General features: G+C 37.3%; 1 protein-coding gene across 1 annotated transcript; it reads left to right on the top strand.

The window, feature by feature from the left end:
• Nucleotides 1-10,805: 10,805 nt before the first annotated feature.
• LOC127651875 (neuromedin-K receptor-like) lies at nucleotides 10,806-21,865 on the top strand. Its single transcript, XM_052137915.1, has 5 exons — nucleotides 10,806-11,173; nucleotides 13,095-13,283; nucleotides 14,326-14,476; nucleotides 21,347-21,543; nucleotides 21,649-21,865. The coding sequence occupies exons 1-5, from the start codon at nucleotides 10,806-10,808 to the stop codon at nucleotides 21,863-21,865; spliced, it is 1,122 nt and encodes a 373-aa protein (XP_051993875.1).

The following is a 21,865-nucleotide window of genomic DNA, read 5'->3' as shown; positions in this document are numbered from 1 at the left end:
ATCAAACACAGCTGAAAGATATTTGGATCATTAAATGAAGCTGAACATTGTGTTTGTGTTTGTTTTTGAGTTGCCACAATATGCAATAGACTGGCACGTCTTAAGGTCAATATTAGGTCAAAAATGGCAAAAAATAATCAGTTTTCTCTAGCAACTCATCAGTCAATCATTGTTTTGAGGAATGAAGGTTGTATAATGCTTGAAATTGCCAAAAAAACTGCAGATTTCATACAAAGGTGTCACTACAGTCTTCAAAGATAAAGCACAACTGTCTCTAACAAGGACAGAAAGAGATGTGGAAGACCAGATGTGCAACTAAACAAGAGGATAAGTACATCAGAGTCTCTAGTTTGAGAAATAGACGCCTCACATGTCCTCCGCTGACAGCTTCATTGAATTCTACCCGCTCAACACCAGTTTCATGCAAAGAAAAAGCCACTTTTGAAACAATAAACAAAAATTTTATAATTAGTTTGGAATAATCTTTTAATTGAATTTCTTAAAAGAAATAAGCAGTCAAACAATTTTGTTTTAAAACATTATTAATATTTGAATAAACTTTGTCTACCAAATCCAAGTCAGTTGGTGCAACCAGTATGTAGCCACAAAACAAGCAGACCCCTTTAGACCCTCATGACTGTGTATGAAGTTTTCAAAAAGTGACAAAGTGCAATTTGTTAAGGTCAGATGAAACCCTCAGAAATCTTCTTGATATTCATGATATTTGTAAATATATATATATATATATTAAAAATATCCTATCATGAATATCAAGAAGTTTTCATCGTTTATTGCATCGTATTCTGTAATCTTTAGTGGGATACAATGTAAAAGTAATCCTCCCAACCCGTTATATATATATATATATATATGGTATGAAATCTTTACAGTATGATAAACCTTAAAAAAAACTGCTGTATTACGGTATCATGGTATTAAGGTGCCTTTATAAATGTATTAGCAGTTTAATATTTATTAATGATATACCGTATTTTCCAGAAATAAAGTTTCACCTGAATATAACTTGCACCTGGTCAAAATCGTGTTGTTCAAATGCAGATAAGTCACATCTTTGTATAAATCACACTGAGGTTAAATTCGAAAGGCACTAGGTCTCGGGAGCAGCCACCGCAAACGTATTAGCGCAATGACCTGTTTCCAGGAAAATAGCAACTTGTGATTTGCACCACTTGATTTACATCCAATACACCCACAGTTTGCGCTCATACACCCACAGATAGCGCAAACACTCCCAACCACGCCAACTTGCACGACAATTGCTCTTAGAATAAACGTTCCCGTGAAAATTGGATGAGACGTTGTGCAAGGTCATTGCGCGTTGTGCTGTGCTTGGTGCGCTCACGAAAATAGAGTTAATGACTTAAATGTCATTTTTTATTATTATTATTCTCAGAACTAAATCTAAAATCAGTTTCTGCATTTGCAGTTTGGAGATTTCACCAGCAGGTGGGAATAAAGTCAAGTAGAGCCTCCAAATTTATGTAAAAACTCTGAAAATATAGCGCAACTTCTTCACCGTTTTATGAAACAAAAATGTATGCGATGTATGTATCTAGATTTCATAGTTTATTTTTCAATTATTATATTATAATGTTTATATTTACAATTGACTTTAAAATCGAATGTGTATTAGTAATTCTCCACTTGTTGTCGTAGAGTGATTTCTAAGTCACTGTTTACTTTGAAAGTTTTTCATGTTTCAATAAATTAATTACATTTATAAAGCAAAATCGACTGGTAGAAGTGACCCATGCAATAACCGGAGAAGATCTTCAGAATTAAATTGCACTTGACGGCCCATTAGCGCTTTTGCCAAACCACATTTGTGCTTAGATTTAGCAAATGCTTGCATGAGAATACCAGAATTTCACGGCCATGCCCACTGACTTTGCACTTATGATTTATTGCATCTCTAAAAATACGTCCCGTTTAATACAAAAATATATATATAAATATTTTATTTTATTTTTTTGGTAGAAAACACTATAGATATTTTTCAAAAATGTATGAAACCGACACGGACACACAGATTACACTTCTGTGAACTTACGACATTTTAAACGACATTTTTTATTTTATTTGTTATCGTCCCATTTTTATCACCTCAGATAACCTTATTTGTTAATGACACTTATACATGTATATACATTACACACAACCTAAATCCACATGTTGATTAACAAATCTCCATGGACAGGCTATGCATCAACTACTCATCTACAAACACACACATTTAGCTTTCTAAATGAGGACACACCATACACTTTAATCATAAAGGTTATAATGACCGCAGACTAACACTATACCCCTAAAAGAAAACCTTTTGCATTTTTAGGATGCAAAATTGTATTTTCTTTATTTGAAAATACATTTTAAGATCAGGGACCCGTAATTCAGATTCAGCTCACTTTTGGGGACAAATACCATATATCCCCGTACTATAGCTACTACGCACCCACCGCACATGTTTGTTTTTCTATCTAACAGGGAACTTACCTTGTCTTGTATTGTTTTTTATACTAAGCTAATTACATTTTTAATCTCCTAACCCTAAACCTAACCCTTACACAAACCTTTCTGTATGTATAGATTCCCATTAAGAATTGTTTTATTATGTTGAAGAAGCCGCTTTCCTCGTAAGGTCCTTTTGCTGGTCCTAAATGTAGGTGATTTCAGGTGTTACTGTCTTTGTGGGGATGTTTGGTCCCCAAAATGTAGCCAAACCTGATCCACACACACGCAGGGGCCTCCCATATATTCCCAGTGTTGGACGCTTCCAAATCGCTCACACACAACAAAATAACAAAGAATTGATTTACCTTCAGCTCTGTCTCACTGATAGCTGTTTCTCTTCTGCAGTGATCAATCCTGGATCATCTTTCACACACGATGATGTCACAGCAACTCTCACTTCCACTGGCCATGAGGCTCCGGCATGAAGGCAGTGTTTTGCTGACTCATACATGCACGCGGAATAGACTGTATGTAGGGAAAAAAGGAAGAGAGAGAGAAAGTGGAATTGAATGAAGAGAGGTGTGACAATGGAACTGCTGTTTTCAATGTGAATGCAGAACACCACAGATAATACACATCTGTGACAGAGACTGGTAGGAAAGTGTTTAAATACTGACCGGTTATTCCTGTCGCCTTCGCTGCTATGTCCTTAGGGGATGCACATATCCTGAGAAATGTAAAGGGGTGCTGTTGTGTTTGAACAGTTGGTTGTTTGAAAGGTCCGGCTCTTATGGCTCAATGGCATAAAATAAATAAATCAATCAATCAATAATCAATTACAGCACAATCCCATGAAATGTGGCACTCTTTACATATGATGTGATCTTTTTTCAAATATGTCTTCTTTCTATGTGCAATGGGACAGTTGACTTGACATGTAAATGTACTGTCCTCAAAGAAATGTACTGGCTTCAGTAACCAGGACCCCCAACAGGAAGTAAACAACAGATAATCAGTTAAAGCTTTAGGTATTGTTTAGATGCTAGCATATGGGAGTCATGTTCTGCAGATTGGCATGCTAATCTCTATCTAAAACTACTTAAAATAACACTTTTGAAAATGTGTTATAATTGTTGTGCATGCATGCAACTACCTCAAAATAATATTCTGTATGCACTTAAAAACAATTCTTCTTTTTTTTAACACATTTCAAGACCATTAAAATGAACAAATGAAAGTAAAAAGTTATTTAAAAGGTGTGAAAGCTCTCATCATTTACTCACCCTCATGTCAACCCAGATGTGTTTGACTTTCTTTCTTGTGCTGAACACAAATGAAGATATTTTAAAAGAATATTTCAGATCTGTAGAGCCATGCAATGCAAGTGAATTGTGACTAAAACTTTGAAGCTCAAAAAAGCTCATAAAAGCAGCATAAAAGTACCATTGGTTTAATCCATGTTTTCTGATCAAGCGTTCAAATCGGTTTTGAATGAGAACAGACCAAAATATCCCAAAACTCCTTTTATAACACTTCCTAGTGCCATCAAGCACTCTGTGCATGCGTCACGCACGAGGAAGTGTAATCGAGCTTGAAATCATGATCGTGCTCAAGAGACTGTACAGTGAAATAAGAGTTACATTTTGGTCTGTTCACACCCAAATCTCATTAGATTGTTTCAGAAGACATGGATTTAACCACTGAAGTCATTTGGATTACTTTTATGCTGCATTTATGTGCTTTTTGGAGCTTAAACATTTTGGGCACCATTATTACTAGCATTGTGAGGACCTACACAACTGTTCTGCGGGGAAAATGGTACACATCTGGGATGGCATGAGGGTGAGTAAATGATGAGAGAATTTTAATTTTGTGGTGAACTGTTCCTTTAATGTTAAAAAAAGATAATGTCCATATCCATTTGTCAGCTACACAATAGTTCACTGTTTATTGCACATCACTTATGGGCTTCTGTCAGGGTTGCAAGAAACATTTACCTAATGTCTTCCTATACATTTAATGGCAATTAATCTTATACATCTAAGTAAGATACACTCATTCCTTAATCTTAAGAAAACATATACAACAGACAAATTGTCGAATTGTGTCTAGCTTTTGCTTATAATTTTTTTCAGCATAAATTGCATTGCTCTTTTCCAGCTCATTAATTCAGATTCAGTTGAGTCCATTGTTGACATACAGTAAGTGTATAGAGCTATAATATTAATGGATTGCATAGTCTAGATATTTTGCTCTCTGAAGTGTTTGATGAGAACTATTTGGGATCATAATGAAATCTGACTTTTGGCTAATCTTGGGAAATCTGAGCACAGTTTTTAACATTGTATATAACACCTTTGAAACTCTAGAAGAGACAAATTTGAGATTATTGGGGGTCTTTATCTCAGGAGAATCATCTGAATCAGGAAGTCTCTATGTGCTCTGAAATGTACTTGCTTCCCAAATGAATTTCACATTGAAACACTCACACTGTTCTTGGTCTCACACACAATGTCTTGAGAAAGCACATAGTTTGTACATTTTACAACCTCCGTTTGTCAAAAGGCAAAGTACTTTTAATGCTGCACAGGGTGCAAGTGAACGAGTAAATACTTTACGTGAACTAGTTCATTTACATGAACCGTCCAGGCCATTGTACAGAGGTGCCATGGTTTGTTCCTGGCAGGCAGCAGATGCCCTAACCTTGCCTCTGCCCTAATACAAAACAAAAGGAGCCTGTAAGGGAGAATAGCCAGGAACAACGGATGGCACCTTCCTCACATCGCAAACTGTCCTAAAGGACTGATTCACTTAAATTATTTAGTTTAAGTAAATTGATCTCTCTGTCAGCTCCACTGCGGTGTTCGCGATACAATGTGACAAATGTAGCGTTTTGTGATACAGCAGTGTTAAGCTGCGTTCACACTGCCAGCGACAAAACGACCTCATCTCATTCATTTTCGATGAGAGCTGGCGACTTCGGCAACACGAGCGACGGCGACCGTTGGCGATCGGATGTGGGCGTGTCCAGCGACGCGACAAAGTTGAGAAATGTTTAACTTTATGCAAATGAAGAGCAACTTTCAGGAGCAACAGCCAATACGAGAGAAGATGGTAGAGCTCACGTGATCCTAATATTTTAATAATAATATTAATTGTAAAGAAACAGTGCTGTTTAGACTCTCCATACACACCACTAGCGACCTAACCGCCAGCAACTGGCGACATGCAGTGACAAAGTAGCTGGCAGTGTGAACGCAGCTTTACTCATTGGAGCTTTGTAGCTTTGTGTGACAGGTCTCAGGTCAGTCTCAAGGAAAACGAGGTTGCGGGAACCAGCTCACAAGCTTGGGACAGTGCACAATCTTGTGGTGCAATCAGCCAATCAGCATTGTCATAATAGTCTCAAAAACTTCAATGGTTCCTATGAGATGGCAGATTTCAAGCCACATTCTTCAGAGGGGTCCTGCTCCTACCGAGCAACTGCCATTGAGATGAATGGGAATGCTAACAGATAGCTCTCTCCAGGTACCTCCATGCAACTAAATATCAAATAACTGTTTATTTCTGCTTGCATACTCTGTCTCCCTCTTCTGGAACAATGTTGATTTGAATTCTCACACTTTTACCTAATTCAGACAGCAATACAAATGTATACTTCAGATTCATAGGGACAGGACCAACTCAAGTATTCTGTTTATATTGTGTTTGTATATGTTTTCCCAGACCATCTCACATGATGGCCTTAAATGGGCGTTTCCTCACACTAATTACAGGTCTGGGTGAATAACACAATTCCAGACCAGTTCAGTCTCTTTTTCAATCATCTTACATATATGTCAGATCACCACAGGTGCAGTTAGTTTTACCAATTATTTTCCCTTTCAATCTCAGATGTACCACTCAAACTGCCACTTGCAACCAGTCAGATTTGATTGAAAGCAGTAATTTACTCACTCTACAATTGAGATAAAAACTCAGAAATTAAAGATGTGAGATTGTGGAGAGCTTGAATGAAATCAGGTGGTTCTTTGGGGCTTGCTTCTCCACTTGTTGAAGCCAGAGAAATCACTCTTCAAACTAGCTGTGTGCACAATGGATGTAATCAGACATAGAAGTTAATCTCTGTTGTGAAGAGCAAGAGGGATGTGAAGTGGGACCCTGCTGGGAACTTCAGCAACGAGAGTGCTGTAAAGAGTGGCAGTGAGATGTTATGAAAATGTTGGAGATTCAATAAAACCTCCCGAGCGAGTGACGCACAGGGTTCTAGCTCATTACATTTTGCCCACAGCCTTTTTGAAGCTTATAAATGAGCACCACGGGGCAAATTTCTCTTGAAATTGTATGTTTTAAAACCATTGGTTCACAACTGATTTAGCTTCAGAAGCCAGATTGTACATTGGGCATAAAGTGTGAACCAATCCAGCACTAAAATGGTTAATCATACATCTCCATAAAATCACAACTTGAAATGATGTACAATTTCATTCTGAGGTTCTCCTCTTGTTTATTGAACCATCTGCGTCCTATTATATAGTCTATTCCCTGTCAAGCACCAGCAATGTGAACAAAGACAGCACATGTTGGCATAAATGGACTCTTAGAAGAATAAATATGGATGTTCTTTTGTGCATTCACTGTGTCCTTGTTAAATGTCAGGCTTATTTCTATGACAATGATACGCTCCTTTTGTATGCATGGAAAATGCCGTTAAAGATATTGATCATGTGACAAACAAATCATGGCTAGACTTAACAGTGATTGTTGCATCGGTCATTTACCCGGGGAAGAGATGGCGGCAGTATGCACCATGGGAAGATGGCAACTGGTGGAGGCAGTCCTGGCATTCAGTTGCGGGGCTAGGGGATGACCAGGGGTGGCCGTGGCCACCACGGACAGAAGCCTGGCCACCCCATTGGCCACCTCACTTGCATCCCGGGTGTCATTGTATTGTCACATAGTTATAGCCTATGTGTTCATTGTTATGTTAACATTTTCATTTGTGTAAATCTTGATTAATCCTTTCTCACAATTCATTCTAATGACAAAATTCACTAATTCCACAAACTGACATCAGCCTAGTGATTAGGGGTTAAGGGTGTTCCAGTTAAATCCATTGCACGTCTTCCGCCAGAAGTGGACACTCACACAATGTAAGCAGTGACGTACATCCGGGTCCATGAGACGGAGTGAAGTTTGCGAGGGAAGGGGATACAAGTTTGAAATGGAACGCAGCCTTAGACTTCCCGAAAGCTAGCTGCCATCTGATGGGAGCAGCGTGACGCCCCTGCTGTCTGTTGCATGAAAGGCGCTGGGAAAGTTCATTTGCAGAGCTAGGGGGTGGCCAGGGGTGGCCGTGGCCACCATGGACCGAAGCCAATTGGCCACCCCCTAGCTCCGCAATTGTGTTTTTTGGTCATTCTTTGGCACAATTTATTTTTTAGAGGTGAAATCATCTCTGTACAAATGTTCAAACTTCACATGTGCGCACACCTAGGTCGCCAAACCTCTCCGTCCCGGGTGTCATTGTATCCACTCATTTTTGGGGCACGACCCACCTATTCAGAAAGCCCCAAATAGTTTTAAACATCACCATTATCATCATTCTGAGCAACATGCCATTTGGGATTACTACACCTTTTGATAGCCATGGACCAGAATCCACTTGCAAGAAAAGAGTTCACTCCAACATATACCAAAACACTTGCATTGTGGCATTAGTCAATTTTCCCCCTTGTGAAGTGGAAGGAAGTAACTGTTGATCTGATTCGTTAAGTGTGCTTCAATCAGCACCTAATCCCTTTTAATTGGAAGAGCTTCTCCACAGGCACTGACAGAGACTGTGAGAGAGTGGGACTCCTCTGCATAAAAGGGCACCTTCTTCCCAGTGAGCTCAAACACCTGCGGAAGCATCAAAGGATTAGTGAAATAGTCCAAGATGAAAGATATGTACCATCTGAACACTGGGTGTGTGGTGAGATGTGTAACATGCCCTTTCTGTGGTTAGAACACACACGGACAAAAACAGTCACGAGTGTAAACACATAAACTTGTGTGCATACACCCGTGCTGGAGTTCTTGTCTTGATGAGGATAAAGTCATTTAAAGGGATAGTTCACCAAAAATGAAAATGATCTCATCATTCACTCAACCTCATGTCATCCCAGATGTGTATGACTTTCTTTCTTCTGCAAAACACAAATGAAGATTTTTAGTAGAATATTTAATCTCTTTAGGTGATCAGAACTTTTAAGGTCCAAAAGGTCTTAGTCCCCACCTTTGACCAGCCCAAACCATTCATTTTAAAATTATGTTAAGGACATAAAAAGCTTTGAATGGTCTGGCGTGTTAATGGCTCCTAGAATATCAAAATCCACAATTGGAGGTAGACCATTTTCCTATTTAACTCCTAAACTACGGAATAGTCTCCCTAACACAGATCGGGACTCAGACACACTCAGATAAAGTCTAGATCTATTTAGCAGGCATACACCTAATTTATCCTTCAACTCACAATTAGTTATAGTTAAATTAGCTTTAGTTAGGACTGCTGCAACCAGAAACATGTATCATGATCTATAACTGTCTCAACCTCAGGATTCATAACCCCGGGTTACCAGAGCCAGCCAGATCCAGCTCCATTCCTGCTACGTGTTGTTGTGTGATGATGACTAATAGCAAACATCACTTCAGTCTATTATGATGAACTTCAGAGGATGAACTGATGCCAACTCCAACCATAAGACATGAGATACTTCATATGCCATTGTCTGAACTTTGGATTTAGGATGGACCTCACTGAAATTACTGTCCGGTTGAACTGCGCAGCACCTCACTGATCTCTGCCTGCATCACCTCGGTCTAATGATGGACTACATATACAGACTATCAATTAATTGCCAACAAAACCCTTCATCAGTCAACTAACAAAGGGCAACACATCTATGTGAACTGCTGCAGTTAATCCAGGATGAACCTCAAAGACTTTAATCAGTAATCCAACCACAATTCACATTTCATCAAACTACACAATCATGACTAATAGACATTATATACATTACAGTTTTATCTTCTGTAAAGCTGCTTTGAAACGATGTGTGTTGTGAAAGGCGCTATACAAATAAACATGACTTGAATGTGAAAGTAAAAGTAAAAGTGTAGATTTACAGTTAAAAAAGGATTTGAATATTGATCTGTTTCTCACCCACACCTATCATATGTCTTCAGAAGACATGGATTAAACCACTGGAGATGTTTGGATTACTCTTCTGCCTTATTTATATCATTTTTGTACTTTAAAGTTCTGGTCATCATTCACTTGCATTGTATGGACCTACAGAGCTGATGAATTCTTCCAAAAATCTTCATTTGTGTTCTGCAGAGGAAAGAAAGTCAAACACATCTGGGATGGCATGAGGGTGAGTAAATGATGAGATCATTCTCATTTTTGGGTGAACTATCACTTTAATATGAGTAAATGATGACTTTACAAACCTTCTGAAGCCACACAATTTGGGAAACAGACAAAGAAATGAAGGTTATACACAGAAAATGTCCCCAGCTCTCCCCTCAGTATATAAAAAAAGAAAGAATATATATATATATTTTAATTTTGAAGTTATTTTCATGACAATTAAGTGCATTTTCCCTTCAAACTCTCATTACAGCAATGCAAAAACTAAATTCCATTACAAAAAATCAATGTCTGTAAAGGAAATCCTTCTGTCCAGATACAATTATATATATATTAATCCTGCTTTATTCGGCTATTTGAAAATAATAATATATTATTAATGAAAATATGTAAATTATTAATTTGAATGCATATTTAAATATATTAAAATAAATGCGTATATATACAATATAATAATTATATATATATATATATATATATATATATATATATATATATATATATATATATATATATATATATATATATATATATATAATACAATAATATAATATAATAATATAGCATATTATTATTATATCCAGTACAGGTTATATTTTTTTTCTTTACATTACAACACCATAATAACAAACACTAATAATAATACCGTAATACCAAATGCCCAACCCAAATAAAATACAACTCAAAACACTTAAACACACGCCTGCATATATCTTTCCATCTCTATATATAAGAGCAGCAACATGTGGCACATCTCCAAACGTCACCGCAGTCCTGAACAGCGCAACTTTGGATGGCGCACCGAAGACTTCAGCAGATGTCTGATCTTTAATTATGTGAATAACTCTATAAAGGCATAACTATACCTCAAAGCACGTCGTACACGTTTTAACAAGGACAACAGAGGAACTGTACAATGGCTGCTCCTCAGAGCGCATCAAACGTAACGCGCAACTTAACGAATCAGTTCGTGCAGCCGCCGTGGCGCGTCGCGGTCTGGTCGGTCGCATACAGCTCCGTGCTGGCCGTCGCCGTGTTCGGAAACCTCATTGTTATTTGGATCATTTTGGCCCATAAACGGATGCGTACCGTGACCAACTATTTCTTGCTCAACCTGGCTTTCTCCGACGCATCGATGGCCGCTTTCAACACGCTCATCAACTTCATTTACGCGACGCACGGAGAGTGGTACTTTGGGGAAGTGTACTGCAAGTTCCACAACTTCTTTCCCGTCACCGCCGTGTTTTCCAGCATCTATTCCATGACAGCTATTGCAGTCGATAGGTAACTGTTGTTTAATTTTAATAACAACATTTTGGTTATGCATTTACATTAATACAGATGAGATCCTTGATTCTTGGTTCATATGGTCAAAAGTCATGGAAAGATCTATAGGCTATTATATAAATCATTCATGTTCACATTATTTCAATATTAAAAGTATATATTATGTTAAAAGTCTATAGAAAATCTGTTTTATATATACAAATTGTATATTATTAATTGTATTACTCATTTTATATTACTAAAATATTTTAAATACTCACATTTATAAAAAGATTATTAAAAATAATATTAAATGTTTATTATTTTAAGATAATAATTAAAAACGCATTATGATGATTTCCATTATGCACGTGTTATATTAATATACACATTTGATAATATTAATTGTATTATTAACTTTATATCAATAAAGCATTTTATTAGAAAAATAAAATATATTATTAATGCATTATTTTTAAATATGTATTATATTTTTATATTAAAATTATGTATATAATAATATTAATATGCACATTATATTTATATTAATACAAATATTTATATATACAAATATTTAAAAATATTGTATATGAGAAAGTCATGGAAAATGTATATTTTATACATTATTATTTATAATGCAATGCATCCAGAAGATGTATAAATAATAAAGTCATGCAAAATGGAAAAAGGAAAAGTCATGAACATTTTTGTAGTATATTTTATTTTTTCAGTTTTACTCATCTCTAAAATAATTAATCGGCTAGTTGCTCTTTGTGAGTGCAATCTCTGAAATTTTATTTTTATTATTTTTTTAATCCTTATCAAGTAATCATGACCAACTGGAAAGATCTTGGAAATTGCTGGTCATAAAGTGTGGGAACCCTGTTGCTTTAGTGATAAAATACTGGTCTACTGTTTTTTTCTCCCAGTTTGGAATGCCCAATTCCCGCTACTTTGTAGGTCCTCGTGGTGGCGTGGTTACTCATCTCAATCCGGGTGACGAAAGACAAGTCTCAGTCCCCTCCAAGTCTCAAGTCTCAGTTGCCTCCACTTCTGAGACCGTCAATCCGCGCATCTTATCACGTGACTCGTTGTGCATGACACTGCGGATACTCACAGCATGTGGAGGCTCATGCTACTCTCCACAATCCAGACACAACTCACCACACGCCCCATTGAGAGCGAGAACCACTAGTCGTGACCACTAGGAGGTTACCCCATGTGACTCTACCCTCCCTAGCAACCGGGCCAATTTGGTGTCACTCAGCACACCCTGGATTGGAATTTGCGACTAGTCAGTGTCAGTACTTGCTGAGCTACCCAGGCCCCCTGGTCTGCTGGTTTTGATTAACACATACAGTAACAGGTTTACAAAAAAACAGGAAACTTTCTTCCTCGTGCGTTCTCTGTTCATCTAATCTCTTTTAGGGAGCCCATAAACTGGAAAGCTTCATTTTAACCCTGCAGTTATCTAAATTTAAAATGAAAAAGAGGAAAACTCATTTCCTGCTAATGTACCATAGGGACAGTTACAGCTCATGCAGCTCCAATCTTAAGGATCAGAACATACAGGGTACCATCAATAGTCCCATTAGCCCCGGATTTACTGAACCCTGTCAAAACTCGCAACCTTCAGTAAGTTATACCCAGTTATTGAAAATAATGAGATTGATAAGATCTTACAGTCTGATCTGCATCCAAAAAAAAAGAGGAGGCTTTTCCTTCATTAAAACGTTGGCTCTTATGCAGTGCTATGTACTGTAAGAGCCAGAATAAGTAAACATGAGTTCATTGTATATATGTGTAAACTCTCTGCATGTTTGCGTATTCATGTGTGGATACCTGCATCCCTATTTGTTCTTATAACCATGTGGTAACACTTCAATAATTTGGCTCTCAATTATATGGATCACCATTCTTGTTTTGTTTTTTTGTGCAGGTACATGGCCATAATTCACCCGCTGAAGCCCAGACTGTCAGCGACAGCTACTAAAGTGGTGATTCTCTGTATTTGGGCACTTGCGGTGGTTTTGGCTTTCCCCTTATGTTTCTACTCTACCACAAGAACAATGCCTCGACGAACCGTCTGCTACGTTGCCTGGCCGAGACCTGCAGAGGATTCATTTATGTGAGAGATTAATATATTATTATTTTCATTTCATTATATACATAGATTATATACATATATATATATATATATATATATACATATATACTATATATATATATATATATATATATATATATATCAAAGGTAAGCAACATAATTATGCTGTCTTCTAAGATGTCTCATTTTGGCCAAATTCTAAGGCAGGATTATAATCTTACAGTGCATTGCAACAAGCTCAGTCGATCCAAGATGGCGGGTGACGCTAGAGAAAAGTTGATCATAAATACACTTAAATGGAAAAGAATTGCTAAATAGTATTGTTACTATAGTAAATAGTAAATCTAATTAAAAATGACTGTTTTACAATATATTTTTGTGTACTGTGTAAAGTAATGCTTACTGGAGTATCACGTTGTTAGCCTAGCAACATGCTAACTCCAGACTATTGACATCAAATGTTAGCCGAGGCTTTAGCGATTTGCATTGGGAGTGCTATTTGAATTACGCACGCCGTTGCTGCCTATAGAGTGTCCCAAATCAGTCACATATGCATTTAGGATGCTACCTGGGAGACAGCAATAGGCAGCATACTTGGCCACACACATTCACTCATGATTCACACGATTTCACAATTACTTTTGTTCACCATGTTTGGAAACCAGATTGTAGGGCTAGAAAATACTTAACGCAAGCATATGTGAATTCAGGCGTGAATATATTGCCAACGCATTGCAAGCGCGCTGCCCCACTGAACATACTACATTACTGTGCTCAAGGGGTGATAGAGTTACCTTTAAATGTCTGTTATGTAACTAGGTTTGTTATAATTCAGATAGCTACCTAGAACATGATGACTTTAACAAACTTTCTCAGCAAGATTCTTAAAACTGTGCCTCTGCCAAGACAGCTTATTTAACTGAAAGAGAAACTAACCATAGAAGAAGACAGTTTATGCTAATGTCTACTTTAGAACCCCTTTTGGAAATGCTGAGAATTGAACTGTAAAAATACTATTTAAAGACCACCTGTTCTTTATATTGGCTTCCTCTTACCTGTGCAGGTATCATGTCATAGTAACAGTGCTGGTGTACATGCTGCCTCTAGTGGTAATGGCTATTACCTACACTATAGTAGGGGTGACACTTTGGGGAGGAGAGATCCCTGGAGATTCCTCTGATAACTACATTGGACAACTGCGTGCCAAAAGGAAGGTAAGAGGCCACACTCACATTTAATCTAATATTTGTGCTGAGGTTTTGCTCAGGGGTCTAAAAATGGAATAATATATACTGAGGTATGAGATCAATTCTGAGGCATTCAAATAATGAACTCTAGTGATTTCACTAACGCATTTGGGAACTTGGTACGAAGCCTTGAAGTCTTGAAGCTTTTAGGAAAACAAAAAAAGACCTGGCCTTCGAAAATGGTGGTGGCATAGTGGTCTAAAGCACAGAACTGTTAATCAGAAGGTTGCTGGTTCGTTCCCCACAGCCACCACCATTGTGTCCTTGAGCAAGGCACTTAACTCCAGGTTGCTCCGGGGGGATTGTCCCTGTAATAAGTGCACTGTAAGTCGCTTTAGATAAAAGCGTCCGCCAAATGCGTAAATGTAAATGTAAAATGCTTGAAAATGAATTATTTGAATACATTAAATATTGAATTATTCAGCTCAGAACTGCTGAAGTACTGTCAAAGTCTTTTATGCAAGTCAGTTCACTCGGCGGCCATTTTTGGAACGCTTCCTATGTAAACAAGTGGCAAATAAGTGTAGCTCCTATCTACTTGAATGGGGAAAGGCTGAACTCTCCAAAACGGTTGGTCAAGATTACAATCAAAGAACAAATTTCGAGTCAGTATTAAAATCTGACTACACTGGTAGTTACTGGTATTGTGCTTCTTTACCTCAGATTACGCAAAAAAAAAAAAGAATATTCCCGTATTTTAAAGCTAACGCAAATGCATGTTCTCAAGTTGATTGACAGACGATGTCTAAATGGCATCTATAAAAGGTGACTGGCTATTTTACCTGAAGGCAGGACATCCTATCTACATCTGTTCACCATTGGTGACCGCTGAGCGTTCCAAATTCGCCCATTAATTTTAATAGAAGTGACCTGTCTCTGCTGAATAATCTCTGACTACTGTTCACCTAGCCATGTTTGTGAGAAAGTCTTAACAGGATAGTTCGCCCAAAAATGAACCCTCATCCCCATGTCATTCCAACATCTTTTGAAATGTTAGGTATAATGTCTGAGCTGCTCTTTTCCATACAAGGGCATTAGGCTGAGATTTATACTTCCAAGACCCCAAAAGTAAAAAACAAAGCACCAAAAAAGAAGTCTATGCGACTCCTGCATTGATTTCCAAGTATTCTGAAATAATATTCTGATAGATTTGTATGAGGAACTTTGAGGGGCTTTTACTAAATGTGCTAAAAAGTTAGATTCACCACAACGAATTGCACTGAATGCAGGGGTCTCGAAATATGTCTCAAGATCTTTCAACTTGACATGGCGTCTTAAAACAAACATGCTGCTCCTGAGTGAGACGCTGAAAAAACTGAGTTGTGCCAATAAGAAAACAATTGAAAAACAGCGCTGATGAACGCAAAAAGCACGCTCAGTGTGAACAGCTCCTTATTTATTGATTTTTTTATTTGCAGTCATGGATAGTCAAACTTGCTGCTTTGCAATGGCTCACACGAGGTAGAGGAATCAATACGGGTTGATGTCAAACCTGGCGTGATGCGTCTAAAGGAAGAACACTGAATAGTGACCTAAAGTTTGGTCAGTTTCTCACATAAAGCAATGTATGATGGAAGAAAGGAAATAGTGAGGGTGTGTAAATTATGTTGAAATGTTTTCTTTAAAAGGTGGTCTGAATGAGACTATCTAGTGTTCATCTCATGGAGAGAAAATGTTATTCAACATTGCATGTAATTAAAAGCCTGGTAACTATATCGTCATGTCTCTCTCATGTAATATGTTTGTCCTCATCAGAACTGTCTGGATGAAGTGACTGCATAGCAGTAAATCATACAAATTAATCTATAGATTATCTGTTACCTGTACTGAGTGAATTTCACTGTATTGTTATAGCTATTTGACATTTTTCCACAGATTAAGGTCATGACTGGTTTATCTAGCAGTTGGAGCTTTTGTGAGCTGCAGCATTCAGACACATGGAACAATGATAGTTCTCTCTCAGGGATAAATCCAGGTCAATTCATCTCTTATTGTGCAAAAAAGAAAAGTCTACCTTTGTAATCCAGCACTTTTGTTTGTGATGCAGAGATTACAGTGACGTTTCAGGAAAAAAAACTGTGGGATTACAATGGATTAATCCAATTGCAATCCCACCTTTGTACAACCCTGCTTTCCAATGCCCATTCACTCTTCGCAGCACAGGCTGATTGGGTAGAATGTGATGGAGAGGATTTCAGTACTCTTTCCCACCCTTTTGACGGAAGACGGAAGTTTTCACTATTGCTGAATAATTGATTTAAAGTTTTCAGATTATCAACATTTTCCATATTATTTCCACAAAGGCAAATAGAGATTTTCAATAAAAAAAGAACAGCAAAAGACAAAGAAATATTTAATTTTGTTTTTAAAATGCTTTTTGATATTTTTATCAGTGCTTTCAATGCGTTAAATATTAAATAAGTGCGATTAATTGTATACAAAATAATGCGTTCAAAAATTACGCAATTTAGCATTTCACCGGACCGTGATAGGAACACTCATGTTTGAGTCCCAGTCAGCAGGGGGCAGTAAGTGCAGCTCCAGATGAACTGACAACTCGCAGCTGTACAAACCAAACTTACTGACAGCATCCAGCACAAGATGACGACTCGTTCTTGAGTTCGAACATAGCTGGACGTAGCGCTACTCTGAATTCAGGGTTCTAGAGATGTGTATTTTTAAGATTCAAACAACGTTTAACTTAACACAGCATCCTAAAAATGCGGTGTTTTGGCCAAGATGTCATGCAACTATAGCGAGACGCTCCAAAAGTGTCCGTCTGAAGCATGTGTACATTGACACGTTCTTATAAAATCACTTATAATAAATCTAACTCGGACAGATTGATGAATTAAACTGCAATATGGACTGCTGTGGACTGTAGGCCAATAATGGGCTTATGTTCAATAATTTGGAATTAAACTATATTTTGCTTTCTAATACTACTTTTTGTATCGCCTATACAAAACTTATCTGCCACGATAATGTTATGCATTTTAATTATCTGAATTATTATATTTATTATGTATTATATTTACATTTAAAATTATATTTTATCATAATATATTGAGATGTTTTTACATTTGGGGGCCTTTCTCTGCAAATATTGATTATGCGATTAATTGCGAATTTGATTAATCAGCACAGCATGTAATTAACTTGACTAAAACATTTTATTGATTGAAGCCCTAATTTTTTATAGCAAAAGTAAAAATATAAATGTTAATAAAACAAGACAGACTGGATAAAATATTGAATAGATAAACAGACAACATGACATTGACATAAAGTCTCTTTGTAAATGAGGCTTTAGTTATCATACAGTCAATTGATGAATTATTGGCAACTTTCAGGAAATTATACAAAAATTGTTGCATGAAAGTCACATGTTGGCAGTGTTGGGGAGTAACAGGATACATGTAGTGGGATTACATATTTAAAATACAAAACTACTTTGCATTTTATTGTCATTCGTTATAAATGTTGCGATCCAAAGTGCATTTGAACAGCGGTGAAACACTTTCTTAAGATTCATACGAGCAGACAGAGAAGTAAGTTTGAAATAAGTTTGGAGCAGAAGAAATAGAAATAAACCTTGTGTAAATTGTCAGCTTTATGCTAAGCTAAAATGCTATTTCTAACCATTTTACATGCACGTTACCCGACACGATCATATTTATTTATCAAGTAAATTCATGTTGGATCTCAATTTCTTTGTCTAGTAAGACCTTTGATATTAGGGCAAAAATCATGTTCTTGATAATAATATTTGTATTGTTTTCCTGTAAAAATATCTAAAAATCCTTAATTGTAGCAAATCAATAGAACAGAAATGTATAGTATTAGGCCACGTTCACACTAAAATGTTTTCGGTTGAAAATGCATTGACTTTGTTGCAATTAAGCCTCACATCCACACTGTTTTCTTCCACCCAAAACAGAGCGGTTCGAAAACTCTTTTATTACCGCATGCTTTGAAAAACGATGACGGTAAGAGACTGAAAACAGAGTTTTCAAAATAAAACAGATTAAAGTGAATGTGGCCTTAGTGTGAACTCAGGCCATGTCAACACTAATCCGTTTTAGTTTACTGACGTCATTGTTTCCCAAAGTATGGTGTACTAGAGAGCGTTTCGAAAGTCTCAAATGCTGTTTCACTGTGAATGGCGTAAATGTATTTTATCATTGACCTCAACCTGACGCATTTTCAACGAAGATGTGTTCGTGTGGATTCTACGAATGAAATAGCGGCAAATCTTACATCTGTTAGATAGAATCTAATCCATGACAGAACGTCATGAAATTGGTGTTGAAAGAGACTGAATATATCCATGTTTCAATTACTGCCTGGCATCTAGTCAGTCTTATATTGCCATATTGGGTTAGAAATGAGCTGTACCCTCATGACAGGTCATGTTCACCTGCCTTCCTGAAAGACGTTGCACTTTCACACTCATCAAAGACCATTTTGCGCTTCACTTTTAGCCTTAATAAACGTTAGCAAAATTTATGCCAAACTGGCATGGAAGGGCAGGTTCACTCCTAACACACACTGATAGGGTTACGTCACACCTAACCTTTCTCAGCTTTGTGTAACTGTCAATCAAAAGATTATTCGTAAGACAACCGAGTCCCATTCCTCATTAAACTACAGCAGGGTCTCTTTAGAGAACAAGACTTTTGTCACTTGCTTTCAGAGACAAGGTGCAAATGAAAGTGTTCATTGATCGATGACGGATGCTGTTCCTTTGTCTTCTCCAGCATCTCCGTGTCAAATTATGCACAAATTAATGAGGCTATTTGAGGAGTTGTGAGTGGCCTTTCAAAGGTTGTCGTACGCCAAAGGGAGCGGAAGACCAATGGTCTAGGAGAAAGGTAGATGGTTGTATATCGTTTGCAAAAGTGACAGAGTAATGAGTTGAAAATGTTTAATCTTAACAAAAGAATTGCCAACAATAAAGGGGAAAGATATAAAGTGCAAAAAGGGCTGTACCTATAATAGCCAAACTTTCTATGAAGTTTATATTGCCTGAGATTGTGTGTAGCCTAAAGGATGTTTTAAATAGTCAATAGACACTATACGAAAATTGGCAGTTCCAAGGGCGGCTGTGGCACAGTTGGTAGAGCAGGTTGTCCACTAATCGCAGGATTGGTGGTTAGATTCCTGGCCCACACGACTCCACATGCCGAAGTGTCCTTGGGCAAGACACTGAACCCCAAGTTGCACCCAATGGCAGGTTAGCGCCTTGCATGGCAGCTCTGCCGCCATTGGTGTATGAGTGTGTGTGTGTGTGTGTGAATGGGTGACTGGGACACAGTGTAAAGCGCTTTGGTAACCTCTAAGGTTAAAAAAAGCGCTATATAAGTGCAGACCATTTACCAATCTTATCAGCCAACATGATCACATGGGAAAACGACATGTTGCTTCCGAAAATATATGTTCCTGAAATCAACACCATTCAGCGCCATCCCCATCCGACGTTTTTGCATCAATTCAAATGTGAACACATTTCCCTTTATTGCGCTTCATAGCGCCTCACAACTCGCTTTTGGCGCCACTCTGTGGACATTTCACCAGGAAACTGCAGCGCATACATTCAACAACACACACGCTGCTGTACAATTACTTAAAAGAGATTTAAATATAGGCTACAGATCTTATAGAAATCTAGGTTAAAACACGTCAAGTTCGTAGAAATGTAATATTTGTGTCCAACTTTTTTAATAAATTCTTTAGGAAAATTTAAAGGGAACAAAATTAATAATGACTTCAAAAATGTCATGTGGTGTAAACTTCAAGTAATAGGTACTAAAATACTTCCCTTGCACCTAGAAAACATTAACACTGTACAAACATATTACATATTTTTCAAGGTAACATTTTTTATATATATAAAATTAAAATACTATATCTATATATATATATATATATATAGTTCTTCTCCAAGTGAGCTCATTGAATCATTATGATACATTGTAAAAACAACTACGTTTCAAGATGGATTGGTGCACCAAACAACTGCGTGAAATAACTTAGTGCCAGCCAATGGTAGGTTGAAAGTTTTACTGCTGAAATGTGTTTCCAGGTGATATGTCCACAAAGTGGCGCCAAAAGCGAGTTATGAGGCGCTATAAACAGCACTACAGGGAAATGTGTTCACATGTCGGATGGGGATGGCGCTTGTCAGTTATTCGGCTGAATGGTGTTGTTTTCAGGGTACATAAATATTCAGAAGCAACATGTCGTTTTCCCATGTGATCATGTTGGCTGATAAGATTGGTATTGCCAATTTTCGTATAGTGTTATATTTTGACTATTTCAAACATTCTTTAGGCTACACAAAATGTAAAAAAAATATATATATTTTTATACAGATACCATGAAATTTTGAATGAAGAATACCAAGAAGTTATCTCAGGGTTACTCCAAATGACCTGAACGAAATATATCATAAAAATGTCAAAATATCAGATTTTCTAAAGGGGGTCCTCTATTTGAAATGTTTTTTTGTTTCACATGACAACAAAATGGCACCTATATGTTGTTACACCACATGACAAATATTAATATTTTAAAACAAAATATTACTTAATATCACTTCTTTAAAAAATTTGTATTCTGTACTACTAACTTTTCTTCTTTTTCAACTTTTAATGAAACTTTCTTTTTTACAGTCTCTGGATGGTTACATCACATGACATTTTTTACTTGAAGCCCCAGAAAATATATAAAAATGACGTTGAACTCAGAAATTCAAATAGTTTTGTGTAAAAATGTAAAAATGAAATATGCTCATATGCTTCATGTTGTGAATTTAGATCCCTCCTCTCTCCTCAGGTGGTGAAGATGATGATTGTGGTGGTGGTGACCTTTGCCCTCTGCTGGTTGCCCTATCATGTGTACTTCATTGTGACTGGCCTGAACAAGCGGCTAAGCAAGTGGAAGTCGATTCAGCAGGTTTATCTGTCTGTTCTGTGGTTGGCCATGAGCTCCACAATGTACAACCCTATTATATACTGCTGTCTAAATGGCAGGTAATTACAACCTACTCTCCTACATACACTACCAGTGAAAGATTTGTAATATATTCATATTTGAGATGCGGTTCATTTCAGTGAGCTGTGTTTCCTGATCTGCAGGTTTAGGGCAGGCTTCAAACGGGCCTTCAGGTGGTGTCCCTTCATCCAGGTGTCGAGCTATGATGAACTAGAGCTCCACCCCACCCGACTCCACCCAGGCAACCAGAGCATCTTGTGCACCCTGTCACGCATCGAAACCAGTGTCCATGGCGACGACCCTCGCCATAGCAACCGAAAGAGCACTAAGTCTCCAGGTCAGATTGAGGTCAATGATTAA

The sequence above is a fragment of the Xyrauchen texanus genome, chromosome 11 (genome assembly GCF_025860055.1).
Source record: "Xyrauchen texanus isolate HMW12.3.18 chromosome 11, RBS_HiC_50CHRs, whole genome shotgun sequence".
In the NCBI taxonomy this organism is placed as follows: domain Eukaryota; kingdom Metazoa; phylum Chordata; class Actinopteri; order Cypriniformes; family Catostomidae; genus Xyrauchen; species Xyrauchen texanus.
The sequence above is the reverse complement of the archived record's forward strand: the minus strand, read 5'-3'. Positions and strand labels throughout refer to the sequence as shown.

Coding starts and splice junctions, on each gene's coding strand:
- LOC127651875 (XM_052137915.1), top strand. CDS start 10,806: ATGGCTGCTCCTCAGAGCGCATCAAACGTAACGCGCAACTTAACGAAT. Junction 11,174..13,094: donor ACAGCTATTGCAGTCGATAG/GTAACTGTTGTT, acceptor TTTTTTGTGCAG/GTACATGGCCATAATTCACC. Junction 14,477..21,346: donor AACTGCGTGCCAAAAGGAAG/GTAAGAGGCCAC, acceptor CTCTCTCCTCAG/GTGGTGAAGATGATGATTGT.